This window comes from Taudactylus pleione, unplaced genomic scaffold (genome assembly GCF_031769625.1).
Source record: "Taudactylus pleione unplaced genomic scaffold, aTauple2 ptg000012l, whole genome shotgun sequence".
NCBI classification, from domain to species: domain Eukaryota; kingdom Metazoa; phylum Chordata; class Amphibia; order Anura; family Myobatrachidae; genus Taudactylus; species Taudactylus pleione.
Genome location: NW_028284415.1, coordinates 3,199,392 through 3,221,596, shown reverse-complemented (window position 1 = coordinate 3,221,596; position 22,205 = coordinate 3,199,392). Strand labels below are relative to the sequence as shown.

The following is a 22,205-nucleotide window of genomic DNA, read 5'->3' as shown; positions in this document are numbered from 1 at the left end:
TCTATGGACAACTGCACAGTAGCTCTTCACTAGTTGGATGTAATTATCTGTACGTTTTGTTTTTTTTACATGGGCAATGGCACAGTACCACTTCTCTTGATTTGTATGCTGGATGCAATTCTCATAATGGGGTTCATGCAGAGTTGGACATTTTTGTACTACACAGGCGCAGCATAATGCATACACTTACACCTGTATACAGATTTTGCTGCTTATTACATATATCCATTTACTGCAGACTGCCACATTAAAGATTCCCATTTGATTTGTAATGGGGAAATGCAACATATTTTAATTTAAAATGTGTTTGCATGTTCCACATAAAATATAATTAAATACAAATTTCACAAAACACTATATTCTTGTGTATAAACACTTCACTACTATTATAGGGCCCCATTTACAAACGGGGCCGCTTTTCTGTATTTAGTAAACAGCGGTAATCTTAGATTACAGCTGGTTGTACAGCATCGAGAGCAATGCGGGCCCCATTTCCGGCAATGGAGACCCGGCGGTGCCTTTCCGGCTTCAGCGAAGCCTTCCAGGTACTGCCGGGTCTCCCTGTCATGCACATGCGCAGACGGACCATCGCGGCCCAGCTGAGGACTTCGCGGGACCTCACCGGAGGGTAAGTATTACTAAATACCAGTGGAATTTGTGTTTGTAGAACAGTGATACTAAACGAAAATTGCCACTGGTATTTCCCTTCGTTTGTAAATGGGGCCCCTAGTGTGTAGAAATAATGTAATGCAACTTTAGCATTTGCTATTCACACTGTCAAGCCACATCTCTGTGCTATCTCTATGCTGCCATGAGGTGGCCATGTAAGTATATGCACTTGTTAGTAATGATGTAAACCTGGCCAAATGTTTGTAATGTACAAGAGGACAAATCTTAAGATCCATCCATCTATAGTCATGTAAGTGCATTCTACTTTTCCAGTTTATGTTGTACATGAGCCTCCTAGAATGCAGCAGAATCTAGCTCTTCTATTTGAATATAATGGGGGAGATTTATCAAAGCTTGGAGAGAGATACAGTACCCACCAGTCAGCTTCTAATTGTCATTTCACAGACTGTGCTACAAAAATAACAATTAGAAGCTGATTGGTTGGTACTTTATCGCTCTCTGAGGTTTGATACATCTCACCCAATGGTAATGTCATCAGAAAAAGGCTTTCAAATAAGCACAGGATGTAGCATACAGATAGCAAGTTACATCATTAGGGGCATTTGTAGCTCTGAAATATTCATTTGTTCTAACTAGAAGGTATACACATCTCAGTATATGAAATAAGTGGTATATGGCGTAACTATATTAAATCACATTATTTTACAAAAACATATACAAATGAAATAAAAGCAAGCTGCTGTCACACAGATTAATTTGAAAAATATAAAAATTTTAATAAATGCTACGTCTCTTAATTACAATAATTATTGTACCATTAATCTTTTCTTTAAATGAAACTCTTTATAATGCATAATTTACAGAAATATAAGTTGATCAAGATGCCAAAAGGTCATAAGTACAATTACATATTAAAAAGGCATAAAGATATACACTGACCCCTTAAACACAAGGGAAGGCTTGGACCCTATATATTAGGGTGATATAGGTGATTTCTCACCTTATAGGCACAGGTACTGTACTTAATTTAACACTATATATAGTGTAATTTTACCATACATTACTTACAATATGTACACAGATATCATACAGAGTAATTACATAACATAAACTAACAATGGATTAATATATAACCCAAAATATGCAAACATTTAGGCAGGGTCAGACATGACAATAAACGCACATTGCTTCCTTCTCAATGAAGTGCTGTAAAATGTACCAGCGCTACCGATCTGCCTACCGTATTTGCGCCACGTTACACAGAGGATATTTGAGGCATGTGTAATAATGCGCTCCAAGGTCATTTCCGCACTGAGAGGGGTGAAACCTAAAGATCTGATCAACAATCAGATTATAATATGTGCTGTAAAATGGGATTTCTTTTCATTCATTCGGGAAGTGATGCATAATATTTGAATGGAAATCTCTTTATGACAATCATACTGCACAATTTTATAGGAATACCACAAATACTTTCAGGTGATGATTACAAACATGTACCTGGGCAAATTGCATGTCATTTCGGTATTATAACAGAACGCAGAGCTTTGCCAGTGGATATTGTATTTTATACTACAGTCCCATAAACTGGGAGGATTATAAATAAAATACATGCAGGTGCATCACTTTATAGACTTACGCTTGTGGTATTATAAGCTTGCCCTCTATGATGAACGAAAACCAGACCTCTGATGTTATGAGCCTGTAGCCAGCCATGCCATGTCACGTCAGGTCAGATTTTCTGGATATCAGTAATCACAGGCATGACAGCATTATCTCTGCCAGCCGAAATACAGCGATTAAACAGATTATTCCATAAAACTGGCCTGTGGCCAGACTGCATGGCTAACAGACAGACTCAAATATCCAGTACACATTATAAATCAATATTTAGAATTCTAGGGATCACAGTAGTTAGCAAATGGTTCTGCAACAAGTTTTCTCTATTTGAAAAAAAAAAAAAAGTAAAAAATAGCTAATGTATCAGCATTAGTGATATCTCCTAATGGTTTCCGCATAGTATAATGAAAATGGCATATGAATAAATTAGAATATTTTAATATTCAATCAAACACAATTATGATGGGGCGGGAAGAAGTAACTATGAAAATAAATAGTGAAAAAATCTGTACAACAAACAAACAAAAAAGGCACCACAATACGATGGCAAGTGCAGCAAACAATTTGCCAAAGTTGTACAAGCAGCATGAAGATCCCCGCAGAATGCTTGTGTGCGGCCGGACCATTTTTCACTTCTGAGTCCTGCAAAAGTCCAATCACTTTGCCGATCAATAGAAAAGTAGCAGAGTACACTGGTTAGCTTAATTCAAAACATACAAACACATCAGTCTCTTCCCCTAATCAATAAAGCAGCACAGACAGAGCAAGCACCTACAGTTCAATAAATATCAAAAGGTACATTATGCTAGTCTTCTGAGTCCAGATGTGTTGGTTCTCCGGGAGGTCATATATTATGTATTGAAGGCTGACACAATCTGCAGTCAATAGTGGTACTCACTTCCTTTAGAATAAATAGCCCGAAAGTACATCATTATCTCGTACATTGGTGGAATAGCTTTTCTCCACAATCTCCACTCTCAAAAAGTCTCTTCTTATAGGACGGGCCTGAACTGGCGTTTAGTAGGCTTGGCTTCCTCATGCTAGGACACTAGTGGAGTGCAAATCGTTCGTAAGGTTTTAAAACACTGGTGCCATAGTCTCTTTCCTCTGACACGGCAAGTAGCCAGACCATGCCTATTTTCTTCATGAGGCTGGGAGGAGATACTTAGGACAGGCCACAGATTCTGCATATTAACAAAGTTTAAGAAACAGGATCTGGGTCACTGGTTATGGTTCAGTCAATACGCTCCACTTTACCAAGTACTCTTCCCTCATACGTAGGCAGAATTGTTTCATCATCGCAAATCTCCTCAAATACTGCACCACAGTCAAATTCATGGCTGGCTTTCTTGAAGTAATACCTGCAATGAAAAAAACAGAATATATATTGAGGTGAAAAGAAGTCATTAAGTTTTAATTAAAGTAATCTCCAAAAGTTATCATATTTCACGGTTCAGTTATAATCATTCTGCAAATACATGTATGTTCCCATCAGATAGGTTTCCGTGCTCCGATGGTGATCATAACAAGCAACAAGTGTGGTGACAGTTTCCTACTCAATGGAGAAGTTTGGTGAAAAATAAAAATGAAAAAATGTTGGACTTGTCAGGTTATGGGTTCTCCTGGCACCAGATGCACACTTACTTTGGCAGCATGCCCTCTGCTGATTCTCTCGGAATGCAGCACATTAGGGTCATGCAGTGACACATCGGCCGACCATGGAGTTGGCAGCACCAATCTATGATAGGAATATCAGCAACACAGTGATAAGCTCCTATTGTGCTGCACCAGGTATCTTTCCTTTGTAAACATAATAACCAATTACCAAGGATAAGGACAGTTTCGTGCTTTTAGGGAATGAAAAATGTGAAAGATGATCAGAGATATTTTACTGTGTTGAGCATTAAAAGGCTGATGAGTGAGCTGAATACCAGATGTGGCCAGATGGGGCACTTTCAATGCTACCAAGGACAGCTGAATGCCATGGATGTTCTCATTCAAAGTACTGACAGTAGTGAGGACAGTGTCCTTTCCAAATACAGATTCTCTTCATAGGCTGAAGCCAACTCAAGAGGCATGGAAAGACCAAAGAGAGGAGATATGGAGAAAATGAGATATAAGGTAAATGTAATCGGCTGTCAGTTATAGTCACCTGTGAGTTTTTTTATAAATTAGCTACTAGATGGAAAGCGGTAATCATTTAAAAAGGCAAAACCAACCTGGTTTAATAATTGTCGCTTTAAATTTAGCTATAAAATTGACGATATCTCACAAGTGCCTGCAACCCGCAGGCTACTACACTTACTCAGAGAGGCAGAAGAGCAAATGAACAGAAACTATATTCAAAAGGCTCAAAGTGGACCAAACATGAGAAAGTTGAATATGGGAGAAAAGCAAGAAGAAATAGCAAGTAATACAAAGACTTAGACAAGGATGACAGAAAAGGGGGGGGGGAGTGTATGCCAAGCTGGTAGAAAATACAAAAGATGGAAGAGGCAAATAAAAAGACAATAGTGAAATAAGTTGCTTTGCCCGTGCTTTCCAGATATGAAAATATTTATCCACTCCATAGACACACAGGAGGCGACATTTCTTCACTCTCCCCAGAACCCCGTAAAGATCTGATAATGGATATGGAAGCGGAACGGTTAATGGTGGGTGGGTGATTCACATACAGCACCGTTGGGAATATTGGACTCACACTGTCAGGGAGAAATCCTTACACCGGTATAGTTCTCGCCTCGTACCTATAATTGCCTTTTTTGCTCAGCTGCTCTTTGAAGTGCCCCAGTGTCAGGCTGTGGGATTTCAGCATTCTCCTGTATGGGATTTCTTCACCGCAGAAAAAGTATGTGACTGTCAGTTCACCACTTTGCAGCCTCTTTGGTTCCTTAGGGCTGGAGCAAAAAAAAAAGCAATTGTATCATTAAAACATTCTGGGTACAAAAGTAAACATATAGGGGCCCATATATCAACAAGCTTAATCATATGAATCGAGTTTTAAAACTTGTTGTGTATGATAACTGGTGCTCCAGCCAATCAGCTCCCAACTGTCATTTTTCAAACAGATGACAGTTGAGATCTGATTTGCTGGAGCACCATTATCATACGCAACAAGTTTTAAAACTCGATTGTCGTTGTCTATACACCATGTTTAAGCTACAACACCAAATGCGCTCCTAGCCTGAACATCAAGTTGTGTTGTTCCATGGGCAGTGTTGCTCCCATGTTGATAAGACTGTTGAAGGTCAATGCAGAAAGCCTTTGTGAGCCCCCAACTAATAACCCTAGATATTTACTTGTTGCAAGGTATCTAACATTGTTGCATACAATAGTAAACATCTAAACTGCAAGGGTATGAAAACATAAAAATGTTGTACAAGATTATGGCAGGAGTCCCGCTATCAGAACATATTCTAGTTATCTATGGCGGGGATACAGTACACCCTAATTTTAGCTCTACGAAGAGAGAATTAAAAAATAAAATAAAAAAGTCTGCTTTGCCAAGACAGCTGGGGGTCCAGGGGTCAGCCAATTAAAAATGAAAGGCTGTAGACAGGTGCCTGATGGCTGGACTTCAAAGCTAACGGCTTCCTTAAGATGAAGAGGGCAGTGAAGAGCCGGCTTTAATTATTCAGGTCACTTTTAGGCCCCTCTGTAGCTGAAATCCTTGTTAAAAAGAAACCGGGGCCCTGTAATTAGACTCATCCGGGAGCTAAGGTTTAACTCTTTCTCTGCATGGATAAGTCTTCCCTGGTCCTCACACTAGAGCCTAACAGTGCCTCAAAGAAGATATGGACTGCAGGCAGTAAAGACACGAGAAGGAAAGTGACTTCTGACATGCTATAGCAGCCTGGCAGCATATGCTGGTGCTTGTTGTTCCACTATAGTTGGATACACACAGTGAGAATACCTGGGCTTTAGTGGTGCAAGTAACAGGAACAGAACTCCTGCAAGGATTGAGGTCTGCATTGTGCTGTCTGTCACAAGGTATTTGTACAGTTTCATGTACCGTGGTTAATGATTGCTGGCTGTCACCGGCTGGTACTTACTCTTCAGATATGGGGGTGGCACATCCAGACTGGCAGGGTACAGAGTGACTCCGCTGGTGACTGGAAGATGAGCACCTGGTATACAAAAGGTGGATACAACAATCATTTTAAATAAAGTTTGAACCATAAACATAGTACCAGGATGTGCAATTGTGACTGTACGAGTAAGACATGGATCCAGTTTGAGTGCCAATGTGCCAGGCTAGCATATACAATTAGGGGTATGACAGGCAGATGTGGAGCCAATCAAAATAGAAGGTCACAAAATAAGTTTAATTAGCTCCAGTATTCATGTGGGGATTGTGTCACAAGTTGCAGCATGGAAGGGGTTAACCTTCTATTTTGCTGCTAAGGAAATGATATATCATACACTGTTTTCATGTAAGCAGTCTCTGCAAAAATACTAATTAATTAAACAAACAAAAAGTTGCTGAGCAGATGGGAAAACACACAAAGTGAAAAAAGAACCTCAAGCTGTGTGTTTCATGTCTTGAATTTTTCTAGCAGCAGGTAGTGCGGACAGCTGGATACCTCTCTAGCTAAGGCCTGGCATAGACAGGAGCAGAGGAGAGAGCCACAGGGGGTAGTACACTATAGTGGGCAAATAGATGAGGGTGATCTGTGAAGTGGACGCCAGCATTACCGGCATTTTGTCACCTTGTAAGGAAATTACATCTATCCAAGGACCCTTTAAGACTTTCATATGCCCAGCACCACAGTTAGCCAAGTTACAGTGATACGCTGGCTCAGCACTTTTAAAGTTTGTCCAATTGAACAGAAGGCAATGCTATGCTATTCCGCTTATGCTGTCCACATAGACAGAACATATATGCAGCATGGATGTTGCTGTGTGAAAACTGGGCAGCAAAGATAGCACTATCCCTCTATGCCACACTGACCCTCTAACCGTTACCTTATGCAAGCCATGACAATACTTATGTGGATAAGCCCTAACTCTTTAAATTTCAATGTAATGGAAAAAAAGAGGGTGGATGCCATGTAGGAAGCTAAATTTTCTGCACTTTAGTAGTGATGCTAGTTTTAATACATTAAAGGACTAGTAATCATAAACTGAAATCTAATATATATATACACACACACATATATATATATATATATATATATATGTGTGTATTAAAGAGTCACAAAGATAGCTGCATCAAAAACAAACAAGGATTTAAAGACCAAGGTGGAATAGCAATCAAACAGGAGGTGGTCCAACCATCAACGTAATAGTATCAATTACATAAAGTGCGATATAAAAAACACATATGTAGGACATACATGGTTTACAAAGAGGAATGAAAGTGTGGAGATGGGGGAACGAACTGAGAATAAGTAGCCACTTTCCCAGAGGCATCAGGATAAAATTAATTTTATTCAAATATCCTAAACTGTTCCCCTTTGCTCTCAAATCCCCTTGATCAACAGATACAGGGGCCTATTCACGTACACTAAAATAACGTTTTTAAGGACATTTTCCTTAAATAACGTTATTTTGGTATTCCTGAACAGACTTAGCAAGGAGATATCTGTGATATCTCCTGTGCTATGTTCCCCTGCGTTAATTTCCACACTCCCCATACATTAGTATGGGGATGTGGAAATTATGGTATTCATCAAATTTGATGCAGTTACTATTCGCCACTGTGAGGTGGCGAATAGCAGAATCGACTTACCTGTATCCGCGTGTGCAGGTCCCCCGACGAGTCCCTCCGGCGATCTGCTCCGTCCCCAGGCTCCGGAGGCTGGTCGGACATGTGTGCTCCCCAGCAGAGCACAAGAACGTTTAGAAAAAATAAATATATATATTTTTTTCTAATCTGTCATGTGGTCTGCTGGGAAACTACATGACAGACCAGCAGGACGGAGCCGGAGGCTGCTGCGCGGACAGGTAAGTCGGGGGGGGGGGGGGGGGGTTCGGGAGGTGAGCGGAGGGTGGAGGGGGAGGGGTACACAAACTTAAGGCATCTGTAGGCAGTGCTGCGCATGCGCTGGTTTTACAGATGTAACAGCGCATGCGCAGCACTGTTTCCAGATGCGATAAGGTAGTGTAGGCAGGGAAAAGTATCTATTTCCCGAAAAGCTGTCATCAAAAATTACAGCTTTTCGGAATAGATACTTATGGAGAGGTGGAATGATGAATTCCACCTATAATTAGGTAGAACTCCATGCGAGTTCTAAACCTAATTATCTCTAGAGAATTTTTAGGTTTAATGAATAGGCCCCACAGTCACACATGCTTGCGTGGCTGACAGGGGGTGAATCAGCACTGCAGGGATGGCTGGGAGCTGAGGGCTATGATTCCCTAGCAGGGCTTCTAACTAGGTTTCCCTAGCAGGGCTTCTGAAATCACCCTGCACAAACAGGGAGTTGGGAAAAGTGGATTTTAAATAAACCAATTTTCAGGATTATTGTCCTCTATTTATGCAGACCAACCTTACACATTGCTTTATAACCCAAGAATGTCTACTCACATCAGTCCCTGCCCCGGTGAAGCTTACATTCTAATTTTCTACCACAGGCATATCCACCAACTACCAATCTGCCAGTATGTTCATGGACAGTGGGAGGAAACAAGAGCAAGGAGGGAACCAACGCAAATAGAGGGAGAACATACAAACCCAAACAGATAGAACCCTGGTAGGAGGAAGGCCCCAGTGCTGTGATGCAACACAACAGTGTAATTTACAACATTGAGGCCACATATTTAGAAAAGGCAATTGCAGGCAGAGCAACAATTTGTGGTGCAATATGACATGCAGATTAAGGGAGGTATTTACCTTTGCTTTGGAGGTCTAGACACCTCAGCCAGCCTTCTGCAGGCTTCTTCTAGTTGTGCGAGAGTGTTGGGGGGTGCCATTGTGGCCACTGGTACATCCTGGACAAGTGGATGGGAAAGTTGCTGGTTCCGAAGGTGACTGCTGGGGGCATTCCACTGATGATGACGAACTGGGCGCTCTGCTGACGACGCTCTAGTGGTGTCACAAGTCGCATTTCTCTTTGTGTTATGTGCACTAAATACATGGTTCCACAAGGGTTAGATGACCTACGCATGTACATTATATATATATATATATATATATATATATATATATATATATATATACATACACACACACAAATACATACCGCAAATTGATAGCACATCAAAGTTACATGGAAGGTCAGTTTCTGTCATGTGACTTTCTACAAACCTTTTTTGTTACTTAGAGTGGTATAGTTCTCAATATGTATAGTAAGTCTGAGCTGTGTGATAGCATTTATTGAACAGCATAAAGTCAACTGAAATCCCCATTTAATATTTTTATTTTTTTAAAGGAGTTACAAATTAGTAACTTTCAATAATCAAAACATATATGAGACTAATAGGGTGGTAGAATCTCTAGGCAAAGTCAACTGTCTGGATACTTTAGGCCAGGCTTTGGGCCTGATCATGTGAACCAAAACAAAGGGACAATATTAGATGTGCTTGCTACTGAAAATTCTACAACCTAATCACGCCAAAGACCAGCACATAATAACCGTATTTTGTACCTGTGAGATCTGTGCTTGTTCTGCCTCTCACACTCATTCTCCACCACCCGCTGCCAGGTCGTCTGTAAGTGTTCTTCCGCCGGAAGCTGGTACACAATGGTTCCTGCCCGACTGCTGCATTAAAAGAAAAACAAAAAGTCAGCAGACTGAAAAATATGATTCCTAAACAAGAGATACAGAAAGTACCGTAAGTTAAGAATTCATGGTGAAGCCCATCGTATGCTGAGCAGAGAAAGCCAGGGGACTCCTTACCCTGCATTGTCCATATGTAGTAGTGACAGGTCCATGCCCTTGCAATGTGTCCTGGTTTTCAGATAGCAGCAATAGTCTGCAGAACCAGTACTTAGACACTGCACCCTGCGAGCAGCCTCTGCCTCGATCTCCTCTTTAGTCTTTGGCACAGTATGGTGATGGATGTAATGGTGGTGGACGTGTTTGGTGGTCTGTTTTGTGACAAAACTCTTGCTGAACGTAGGGCAGGCTGTAGGTGCCACTGGCAGAAAGGTAGGCCTTAGGACACGAGAGCGGTCAGGGGAACGAGCTCTTCCTACACCAGGAGATTGGCAGCCAGGCGTCTTCAGAACTCTGGATAAATGATCATCTAAGATGGCTTGAGGGTCATCTTCACAAGAGGCTGATGATGCCTGAACAGGCGACTGATGAGGGGGGACGGAGAGATCATGGGTCGGCTGTAGACATACTGGGGCCTCACATTCCTCTTTTTCTTCTTCCTAAAAGTAGACAAAATAACATCTCAAAATTGCTCTTTGGACTCATGACAAGGGCTTGAAGGGCAGGGATCAAAGTTATAAAGAATCCAACCTCTTTATTAATGTGGCCATTAAATGCTTTCATTTTCCACATCCAGAAGATAGAGATTAACACTTAATAATGGAATTTGATATCCAACTAATAGTATAAAAAGGCACAAAAATACACCCACACTCTATCCACATATTATAACATTATAGAATATGCTCTTCATATTAGATACAAAGAGAAATGATAATTTCATTAACATATTCCACAACATTTTACAATAATAATAATAATAATAAATGATGACGATGATTATGAAAACACTCAAAGTGGGTGGTTATGGGCTACATAAACCCATGGGCTGGGATGGATGAACGATGTATCTAGTAAGCTTGCAGTTAACGGACTATGGCGTTTACAATTTTGCAGAGGAAAGGAAGCATCTAATCTGTATATTTGGCAAGCAGTGTGGCAAGTACTGGGAATGATTAACTAAATCAGGTTCTGGAAGAGAACACAAGTCCCTGCAAGCAGAGAGAACCTGCGGAGCAGGAGAGTTGGACTGGCGTCTCATACCTCTTTGATCTGCTGCAGTCTCGCTTCCAATGTATGCATAGTCTCTTGTTCCTGCTTAACCTTCTCCAGTCGGGCAATGAGCTCAGCCGCAAACACTGACGGTTCTATGGGGGTCATCTCTCTGGGCAGCCGGTGCGTCCTCTATGGAGACCAGGAGGAAGAAGAGAAAGCCATATTTTAGCAGGAGCTACGTCCGTTCCGTTGCATCTCCCAGAGAGGTAGAGAAAAGCATAGTAGTTCTGTGACTGCTCTGGATATTTATCAGCCGGAGCGGTGGCTTCACGGAGAGGCATCCTGCCCGGCAGCCCTTGCCTACGGCACTAGCAGTTGGTTACACTCTGAGGAACCCCGCTTGTTCCCTCTGTACTACAACCAGCCTATCAGGAGCTGCTCTGTAGTTGCAAATCTTCAAAGACACTTGTCAAACATCAAAAAAAATCCAGGAGAGGGGAGGGGACGACTGAAAAAAGAGAGGCGGATGAGACTGAGCTAGAGACAGCAAGAGGAAGAGACAGGCGGTGAGACAGGGCTATAGTAAGGTCAAGTGATAAATGATAAGGAAAGAAAGACAGTTACAGCCAGAGAGGTAAAGAGACTGATGTACAAAAAAGAGAGAGGAGCTCAAAAAGCAAGAAGCACACAAAAATAAGAGACTAAGACATTGAAGAAAGTGGAAAAGATGCAGGCAAAGAGAGGTACTTGCATACATATAACAAAAAGATGAAGCGTACAAGAGGATAGACAATAAATGGACTCCAGGTACAGACTGAGGCAAGGAAGGAAGGCAGCAAATGCTTGGTTAATTATCAGAGGACAAAAAAAGACCCAAGGTAGACTTGGAAAGGGTTGGAAAATAATAAGTGACGGAGACAGTAAGAGCTAAATAATAATTTATGATCTACAATAGGTTAATGAAATAAGATATTTCTGGTAGAATTGCCCATAAATCTCATGTATGCTTCAATTACAGCATTTTACTTTCAAATCTCTCGTCCATGAACATAGGTCGTACAGAGGGAGACTTTTGCACACCCTACAATGTTCCCACTTTACCAATTACCCAGAACCCTCTGCAACTAGAGAGCATTGGTACGCTGCTACAATATGAGTCTCTATCGAACGCACTCACTCAATTTACAGAACTGGGTTTTGAGCACAGTACTCAGGTGGGCTAATTGTGCATTTGGAGTGGGAATGTATACTACAGGGGTTGTGCTGCAAAAAAAAACTAAACACAAGACATAAGATGACAGAAAGGGGATATTGGTGTCCTCTACGGGATTGGTATATAATGCAACTTTTCTCAGCTATCCTGGGAAGCATGCTCTTAATATGCAGCATATGCTGGTAATATGTCTGCAGGGTTCCTGACTTTGCCAATCTATAAAACACCACTTGTAGAAAGAAAAATTAACTTCCACTGAGGATAATTCATTTCTCACAATCCATCTCAAATAAACAATTACAGCCAGCAACAAAGTGACCCGACATTGCCCTAAAGCTGATCCCCCAGCTGGATATCACTTAAGGAATAACATGACTACTAACTCCATTATATAGAACAGAACCAACTTTCTTACCAAACATTGCAAAACCCCAGAATATTGGCACATTTCTTTATTTATTAATATAGCGACAGCATTTTTCTTTGCACTTTACAATTGATAGCATAGTAATAAAACAAGACTAAATAGAGAAGTACGAGGGCCCTACTTGCAAGCTTCAAATCTATAGACATTTAGGGGCATATGTATCAAAGCTTGATGTGAGATCAAATTGTGAGATATATATCACAAACCGAGCAGCTTCTAACTTACATTTTGCAGGCTGTGTTTAAGAAATGATAATTTGGAGCTGATTTTCTGGTGATATATATTTCACAATTTTATCTCACATCAAGCTTTGATACATATGCCCCTTAGTCATCTGGCAAATGAGATTGGGGAGTATATGACAGCTAAAACCATCAGGAAGTGAGGGCATAACTGTGCTAATTGTTACGGTGACTGGCAAACAGAAATATCATGCATCAATGTTAATACAATCCGGAGAGCAGATGAATCTACCATTTGTGTACTACTAGGCACAATGCAGCATTTGTTAGTAATTTTATTTCTATACAAATATTCAGCAAAGCATATTTACATTATGAGGAGATTTGTGTTATGCCAATTTTAGGATTACCATGATCACAACATAACAGTGACACCTAGTGGTCAGGTTACCATAGAAAATAGCAGGCTGCTGGCCCTTACTTTAAAGTACACGCAGTGGAAGCAGACGTTTTGTGCCTTGGTAATGTCAGTAGTTACCTAGTGATTAGATTAGATTTGCTCAGTCACTATATGGGTGCCTCAGTTGCAAATGGATGACATGTATTTCTGGATATCTTCTCTCTAACAAAGCGGAATGCACTACAATGCTGGTGCCCCTTATTTTCAAAATTACCCTAAAGTCAGCAATGCGCAGCAAAAAGAACTTACTGGAAAATGAGGTAAAGAGACCTGCCCGTTGGCTTTAACACTCCGATGCATCTCTCTCTGCTGTTGTTTCTTGCTACCAGTCCGATAAGGAGGAATGCCATCCCTGCCAGACAGAGACATGGTAAAAATCAAAAGACAAGCAGCATTATATCTATACCAGTATGGTAATGGATGGGAAACACTAATATTAGTGATAGATATGTTCCCAGTGACGACATACTGCAATAATAAATATTATGAAATCATTACACAAAATGTACTTGAATAATATAATTTGCATCAATTAAGGTTATGCCTCCCTAAAGGAATCCTACTGCAAAACTGTGTTACAACAGATGTGTAAAGCTGCCACCACAAGAGGGCGCAATTGCATCTAAGTCTTGAGCAGCATCTATAGAATACAGTTTGGAATCATCCAAATTTTCACAATCAGATGATGCTTTCTACACGCAGAGTGCGGCTGAACACTACTTTGGTCAGAACTTCAAGACCAAGCCATTTTTATTAACAACTGCCTTCAACAATAAGTTTTAAATTAAGATGGCTGAAAGAAAATATACGTGGAAAATTAAAAACTTCACCATTTTCTCAGGCTGTGGCACGTTGCCATAGAAATATCTACTTAATAGATTGGTTATAACTGCGTATATAACCTTTTCCAGTTAAAAAAGATCACAAAATGCCTTTCCAGGACCCTTTGGCTGCAGAAGGCTGAGAGGAAGCCAATTAGCAGAAGTTCACAAGTCCGTGACCCAAACCGAAAATAGTTTTGCAGCAGCTTTGAAATCAGATTCAGTTGCATATGTATTCAGTCCCATCTTCATTTGGCAAGCGCTTCATAACCACTCTGTGATCTTGTTAACATCAAAAGCCTGGTTTGTAAGATAAGGTAATGTTTGATGTCACTGTGCTGTTTCCTTGGTGTCCAAAGTTAGCCCATAAATAAAGGATCAGAGTTAAGGGAGAGCGGACAGAAAAATACACCCTTTTCTCTCATTTAAAGAACTGAAAGCGGAATAGAAACATAGATTTCCCCAAAAAAGTAAATGAAAAGTTTCCACCAGGGCATGCAAGGAATAAAAAACAGAAAATACTACAGAATAGCGACTGGTTACTGTACTTTGCTGCAAACGCAGTGGACACACATGGACTACATGCCCTTAGAACTGACTTGAATAAATGACTAACGTCATACAGCGAATCTGTGCCTCATTACCCAGGCATATAGGCGCCAATATCCAGCGTAAAAACCACAACTTTACTTTAAGTTGTAATTAATGCAAAATCCACAGATTTGTGAATGATCTGGTGTATCGCCCCCTGCTGGTTTAATCAGGCTATTGTAACCTACAGACAGTCTAGAAATGCCAACTAGAAGTTAGTAGTATAGAGGGGGAAATCTGGAGCTCATTAAACAATAATAAGATTTGAAGTTCCTCTCCCATCTGTACAATGCAAACAGAATAAACCAACTTAAAACATGGACCCTAAAATCCCTCTCTAGAGTCAGCCTGTCTATAACAAAACATTAAATGGGATAATCACTATGCTTGCTGCAACTTGTAGTTTTATACACAGAGAGGCCAGATCTCAGAGTTTTCACATCACACAGACACTCTTTACAGTATGAAATGTTGGGAAAAGGTCATGTTTGGGAATATTAAACTGGGAACTGCGCCTATGAGCAACAACATAAAAGACCAGATTCCAGATAAACTTCCAACTATTTCTATACATTTGTAATATTCGTGACCACAGATACTGGGCTGCCGAGCCATGTATCCAACATATTCAATAAATCTGACAATTCTCTTGCTTTTACTAATGTAGAATAGGCCAGTGACTACTTACACACTACTATCCGTCATGGACATTGAGTCATCCGTCATGGCATCGCTGGATATTTCACTTTCATTGGCGCTGGTGGCTGGTGCAAACACGTATCCAGAATTCACATGGTAAGGATTAATGGGATTGTTCCTCTTGTACGATCTGAAAGAAAGAATATAGGCTATATCACTGAATACTTTACCCGTTTACCTCTTAACATATTAGTCTGATTTTGGGTGTGTGTTGATCTAAATAGAAGGGAAGGATCACCAATAGATTCCATATATGATGATACAAATATAGAAACTTATATTATTGTCAAATCACCCTATAATGTCACACCATTCAGCCATCAGGTAATATTTACTACCAAGCTCATATATTTCAGGGTCACTTTAGCAACTCTAAGCCATAACTAAATCATTCCAAATTCCCCATGTTCACAATCAACACGGTTCCAAAAATAAATTCTATCACACCCGCCAGGTGTGTAAGTTTCACATATTTCATGAAATCAGCATAAGGTACCATCATTTATCTATTGCCTAGTTTATACAGGGTGTTACAGGTCTCACGGATGTGCTGTAACCCACAGTAACAGGATATCAGATTCTATATCATAATACATGTTTCTCCTGCACCCTCATGTCTTTAGGATTACGTTTATAACCCGATGCAGAGGTATTAATCTCTGACTTGTTTAGCAATTGTCCCGCCAGGTCTCTCAGGGGGATGTCCTTAAAATTTGCCCAGCTCCATTGGGGGAGCTTGTGAACTGGAGAAGGGAAACCCTGAATTAGACCATTCACAAATGATATCAGGTTGTTATATAGTCTGGCCTTTGAGAAATAAAACTGATTGAGGTATTTCTGCTACATTTCCCTTAAAATATTCATTTTCTTACAACAAATTAAATATAATAATTAAGAAAGCAGATCACAAAGAATTCTGCAGAGAACACATAGGGTGGCACAAAAAGGGTAAAATGTTGTCTTATTGGGCATGAGATTGTATTTTCCCATGGTAAGAAAGAAGCTTTCAGAAAGTTACTCTTTATTAATCCTTTAGGTACTTACTAATTACTGACCCCACACAACAATGGTGTTAATCCTGGTGACCAAGGGGGAGATGTACTAAGCCTTGGAGAGAGAGAGAAAGTGGGAGAAGTTGCACAAAGCAACCAATCAGCTTCTTTCATGTATCTAGTACAGTCTTTGAAATGACAGATAGAACCTGACTTGTTACTTTGGGCAACTTCTCACCTTTATCTCTCTCCAAGGCTCGATACATCTCCCCGCTCAACAAATAAAATTACCTCTGAGAACAAATCTCTCTTTTCATAACTCTTGATTTACTAATTCTACAATATGACATTATAATAAGGAAGTAGAGAGGATATCATCCTTCTGTAACTTTTAGCACAAATGGTATTACATATAATCCCATAGACAGCAAATATAGAGTTACTCATTTCAATGTACAATGTACAGACTCCATCTCTGATGTGTTTCTACATACTGAAATGGTATAGTACTGAATATTTGACCTAATATAAACTTCTTCCTGTGTTGGAAGCTGATTATTGCAGCTGGGAAAGGGCAGAATGTTAGGCCTTATCCCAGCCTTCACTTCTGCAGAGAGCCATTGTTAATGTGATTCAGGTAATTAGTGTAGATTACAGCATAAGGGCAGACAAAGCACTGAATTGATTCATTCACATCACTTTAGGGAATAGGGTCTGTAAATACTAGTGGATACTCTCTTTTCTGCATGTGACAGGGACACACTATAACATGGTCAGGAATATTGCATTATACTATAAACAGGAACTGGACCTGACACTTGATCTGATTAAAAGCACTTTGATGTCAGAATTACACATTTAAATATGCTCTCGCCCTTCCACGCATGATAATGTAGAAGTACTACATACTGTATCTATTATATGGTTGCTTCTAAAATGTAGATCAGAGGAATGATAGGCTTCCAAGTCATCCCACTTCAAAGACAAGACATTCCTTTGAATTAACCTCTTGCTTTGATGCATTAACCCATTCATAGCCATAGAAGTCACTTTCATCTCATGATGTCATATGTTGATTCTATATAAATATTTGAGACTACAATGTTGATATGAGGATGTTATCTGTTAGGTATGAGAGAAACAGTCTAGATTTCACAACAAATTATTTACAGAAATAGATCTTCCTTAAGATCTGCATGATTTGTGCAAGTGAGGGGTGAAATTGCAGTTTTTAATTCTCAGATCTCATTCAAGGGGGACAATGTAATGTCCAAAATGTGTCAAAGATGTTGGTAATACCTACAATATATAAAGTATTCTATTTACAGCCCTTGCAGGTTTGAAATTCCCTGAAGTCAAAGTCTCATCAGATCACATAGTGTAAGGCAACATGTGATACAATTCCCCAATTACTAGTCCCCATTTTATGATCTGAGCTTAGAACGCATCCACATCCTCACAATGGGTTAATGTGAATTTACAGTTAGATCATAAATGTAAAACATTGTAAGTAGAGATCTGCAGTGATGCTAGGGTATAGTGATCAGGGATATACAGAATCTACAGTACAAAATAATAAATATGTAATCAGTGTCAGTATGTGACTTACTAATATCACTGAAGTGTAAATAAAATATAAGGAGGGAAACTCAGAAATTGAAAGGAATTCATTTACAAAGCAAGGAAGTCAATTGGTCTAACAGAATGCAAGCTTTTTAGACAACATACAGAGTGACGTTTTGTGTACCGGTGAATATAGTGAAGCGCTGTGGTACCTGGCGCTGTCAGTGATGGTTTTGTGTACCCAGTAGAGGGCGACCTCCTACACTCAATGAGCACATCCAGCAAAGGTTCAACTGGGGTCATCAGGGTATCAGCTGTGTGGCCCTTGATGAGACTGGAGCTTTCAGGTTACCCTGCTACTGCAGTGCTGAGCAATGGACACTGTTTTCAATGTACAGTATGCCATACATTATAGAGCAAGTCTAGTCTGCTCTTAATGCAAAGTCAATAACTATACAATGATTAACAACATCAATAACTTTTTGTCACCACCAAAGTAAACAATTCTAGTCATCTACCCACTAGTGTTTATCGTTCCTGTCTCCTATCTATTTATATAGTGGTATTAAGCATGACAAGGACTTCAGAACTCGTCAATCCCGAAAACCACAGAACTAATTAATTCCTAAAATACAAAAAAAACCACATTTTTTTTCTAAGTGATGGGAAAAATTATCTGTGTAGATAGCGAATCACTGTCCAGGCCCGATTACCAAGGCTACTGCACAGAATTTCTCAATATGAATTTCCATACATATATTACTGTTATTATAATACTAATGTAGTGACTTTTTAAAAGTTCATGTACATTTCATAACAGAGAAGCTTTGTTCAGTCAAATAATCAGTCTACTGACACTTCAAATTACTCACTGTCACCTACATAATTACAGACCATCACCAGAAGTTCCATAAAACAGAAGTAGATACGGATGGAAAGCACACAAACACTGAAGTAGACTCCTACCTGTAGCAATTATCCACAGTTTCCTTGGCTCTTGAACTTGCAGTAGCCCTCAGGGATTTGCTAGATAGACCCACCACAGAGGGTAAGCTTTTGTGTTTTAGGTCCATACAGTTCAATTCCTCTTCCTCATTCAAGGTTGGTAGATAGCCACTGACCAGTTTTAAGCTCCCTGGTCCTATATTGTTGAAATAAACTGTGTTCTCTCCACCAGTCCTTACGTATTCGAGGTATATGTCAGAGGTCAAAAACATCTGGTAAGCATTGTCCTCCATTACTGCTTGTATCTCAGCCTGAGCTTGGTCAAACATGGTTGAGTCAATCTGCTGCTTCTTAATGCAATCCCTTATGAAAACTTTGGTTGGGGGTTTCAGCTGTTTTGAGACAATGCTGTAGTTCTCGATATATCGTTTGTGGATAGCCTTGGCTACCCTCAGTGTTTTAGTATCCTTGAGGTCCATCTGCCTGAACCCATTGCAGGCAAACCAAAAGTCTAAGGTATCCACACATTTTTCCCTCTCCAAGAAGGTCCTAAAAAGGTGGGCACCATCCTGATCGCCCAGTAAGGAATGCAAGGACTTAGTCCATCTGACCAGTGGTGAATCTGGGGAGGCACTGCCTTCCGGCTCCCCCAAACCATCTTCGTTTCTTCTAGGATTGGCTGAAAGTGACATAGACTTTGATCTTTGGCTTTTTGTCGGAAATTGGCATGATGTCTGACCTTCCTCTCCTGGCACCGGTGGACGTGGGGCGTCTTCCCTGAAGCTACTGTTCTCATCCGAAAGGTGAGTCATCAGCAAGGCACTGCTCATGGCTCTTTAATTCGTATTGTATGTTTAAATTCCACTGTAATCTGCTCTCCCTCTCAAATCAGCAGGGGATCCTGTGAGTCTTCTTCTCTCTGTAAATGAAAGAAAGTATTGATCTAATCAAAACCAGATCCGCCCAACATCAAAAGAAAAAGTAAACAGGCTTTTCAACTCCTTACTGCCACGGAAAGCAGAGATATATACAATACAAATCAAAAGATGGCATGTGAATGGAGAGTCAAACCCCTCACTGGTTACTTGTACAGGGTGAGCGTTGGAGGGTCTCTTTTATCAACGGTGGAAGGAGCAATTGGACCGAAATATATATGAGGCAAATGCATTGCCGATAACATTTAATATGTGGTATTGAAACACTTTACTATAAGTATAGTCCACCTAATGTACTAAAAATACAAAACAAGGCTATCCTACCTCACAGCCATCACTAATAAAGCCTAGGCAGAAGTCTCCCATAGAGTTAAACTGCTAATGTTATAATTGTGCCCATATTGTTTTGATAAAACACATGTCAGACCGGTGTTGGCTGGAATATAAAAGTACCAGAATTTAGTTGGTTTTTGGATGTACTGGGAATCCTGCAGGTGAAACTCATTTTACAGAAATCTCCTCCCCAAAGAGGCAACGTGCCTCTACAAGGCATCTGGTTCCCATTCTTAGATTAATATCAGAAGGAAACCCCCTCCAGCAGAATATAGACTGCACTCACCAGCAAATTGCTAAGTATTCATTGTAAATGGGACATCAGTCTTGTTTTTCAGGGAGTCAAGAATCCTATTGATAGCTGAAGAGCATATAAAACCCATCACATTGCAAAATATCACTCTGAAAATACCAGGTTGATGCAAAATGGTCCTTTACCCACTAATGGTCCAGTAGAGTAATGGGCAGCACGAGACTCAGTGCAAAGGAAATAAAATGATTGCTCATAGAATCTTTCCTCATCAAATAAAGATTAGAACCTTAAAAGCAGTAACTTCTAATAATGATGAAGTTGCAAAATAACCATGCAAAATGTTTTGCAAAGCATAAAAACGCTCATGTAATACAACTGATCCCAACAGAAAGAGGTAAATAAAATAAAACCAATATACACATTAAATATGATCATAGCTCTCATCACCTTCAGAAATTCAGCCAGCAACAATAAAGCAAAACACTATAAAATATATCCACCATCAATAGGCAAATCTGCAACACCCCACTCCCAGCAGCACGGGCAGGGACTAGGCGATCACAGCAGTACTTGGCTATGTAGAAGTTAAGCCCCAAGCTGGGGAGACAGATGATACACTAAATCCAGATCTCTCGTCAGAAAGCTTTGAAGTAACCTGGCTGTGCATTACCTGACTGCAGGGACACCCATCCCGCTCACGGGCAGCACAGGTTACCCTATCATCCCAACATCCTTGCAGCAAGACAGAGCAGAAATCCTGCATGTCACTTGCTGCCTCTCACAGTCCTGCGTAACCACTGACCCCTAGTAAGCATGCAAAGCTTCTTTAGACATCACGGGGGTGTTGATGGGGATGGGAGGGCTCAGGAGGAGTAGGCAGGAGTTGATTGAAGAACAGGGAGGGTGGGAGGAGGGGGCATGTAATGAAACAGATCTGTCACACCATCCCCACCTTGCTATAGTGCTAAGTGCACTGGATCATACACTGCACAACTTCAAAAAGCAGCAACATGAAAGACTGAATTGTCCAGCTTACCACTCATCCAGGAGAGTTTTGGGGTGCCCCCGCTCCCCAGCATTAGCAGGCAGACACACACACAGGAACAGCAGCAGCTAAAAAATGAGATGCCTCCTCTTGTGCTGTGTACAAAGCTGGAATTCCTCCTCCTCCTCCTCCTCCTCCTCTCTCCTCCTGCTTCCAGCAGTCATCAGCTCTTGCAGCAAATTTCCTGTGGGTTCTTTCCAACACAAACTGAACATCAAAGGGTGTCTGTCCTGGCAGGACTGTGTGTATGATCCATCCCAAATGTGCATTACTGCCCCCCTCCTCCACACTCACTGCAAGAACTACATCAGGGATCACTCACGGGTGCCCTCCTCCCAGGACTGGTGCATGTGCAACGGAGGTGAGACCGTGAGAGGGGCTCAGTGCCTGAGACTTGTACTCAGTGGCAAGGACCTTATCAAAGCCTGGCAATCTCAGCCAAGTCCCCGAGGCTCCGGGACGTCAGAATCCACTGATCTGCCGCCCCGTGCCTCCCCCTCCTCGCCTGGCCTTAAAGAGGCAGAGCCTTCTGCGGAGAAGCTGCTGCTGCTTCAGAACACAACGTACAGCCCATTGGGCAGGAGAGATTTGTGAGGATGAGATCTCATCCCATTCGGCAG

General features: G+C 40.8%; 1 protein-coding gene across 3 annotated transcripts; it reads right to left on the bottom strand.

Annotated features, from left to right (window-relative positions):
• Positions 1-1,419: 1,419 nt before the first annotated feature.
• On the bottom strand, positions 1,420-21,666 carry AXIN2 (axin 2). Of its 3 annotated transcripts, none has more exons than XM_088468546.1 (11): positions 21,577-21,666; positions 19,041-19,938; positions 15,509-15,649; positions 13,658-13,760; positions 11,175-11,315; positions 10,092-10,570; positions 9,840-9,953; positions 9,086-9,319; positions 6,303-6,377; positions 4,998-5,147; positions 1,420-3,611 (listed from the first exon to the last, which is right to left on the bottom strand). In XM_088468546.1, the coding sequence occupies exons 2-11, from the start codon at positions 19,847-19,849 to the stop codon at positions 3,485-3,487; spliced, it is 2,373 nt and encodes a 790-aa protein (XP_088324672.1). In that variant the 5' UTR covers positions 19,850-19,938; positions 21,577-21,666; the 3' UTR covers positions 1,420-3,484. The 3 variants fall into 3 exon arrangements, with proteins under 3 accessions (XP_088324672.1, XP_088324671.1, XP_088324674.1); XM_088468545.1 differs by lacking the exon at positions 21,577-21,666 and adding an exon at positions 21,211-21,324; XM_088468548.1 differs by lacking the exon at positions 21,577-21,666 and adding an exon at positions 21,211-21,324 and having other exon boundaries at positions 3,531-3,611; positions 4,952-5,147.
• Positions 21,667-22,205: the final 539 nt, after the last annotated feature.

Excerpts from the sequence above, each read along its gene's own strand:
- AXIN2 (XM_088468546.1), bottom strand. The coding sequence starts at position 19,849 with ATGAGCAGTGCCTTGCTGATGACTCACCTTTCGGATGAGAACAGTAGC. Across the intron at positions 10,571-11,174 it reads GACTGCAGCAGATCAAAGAG|GAAGAAGAAAAAGAGGAATG; the intron begins GTATGAGACGCC and ends GTCTACTTTTAG. Across the intron at positions 6,378-9,085 it reads TCTAGACCTCCAAAGCAAAG|GTGCTCATCTTCCAGTCACC; the intron begins GTAAATACCTCC and ends TTTGTATACCAG.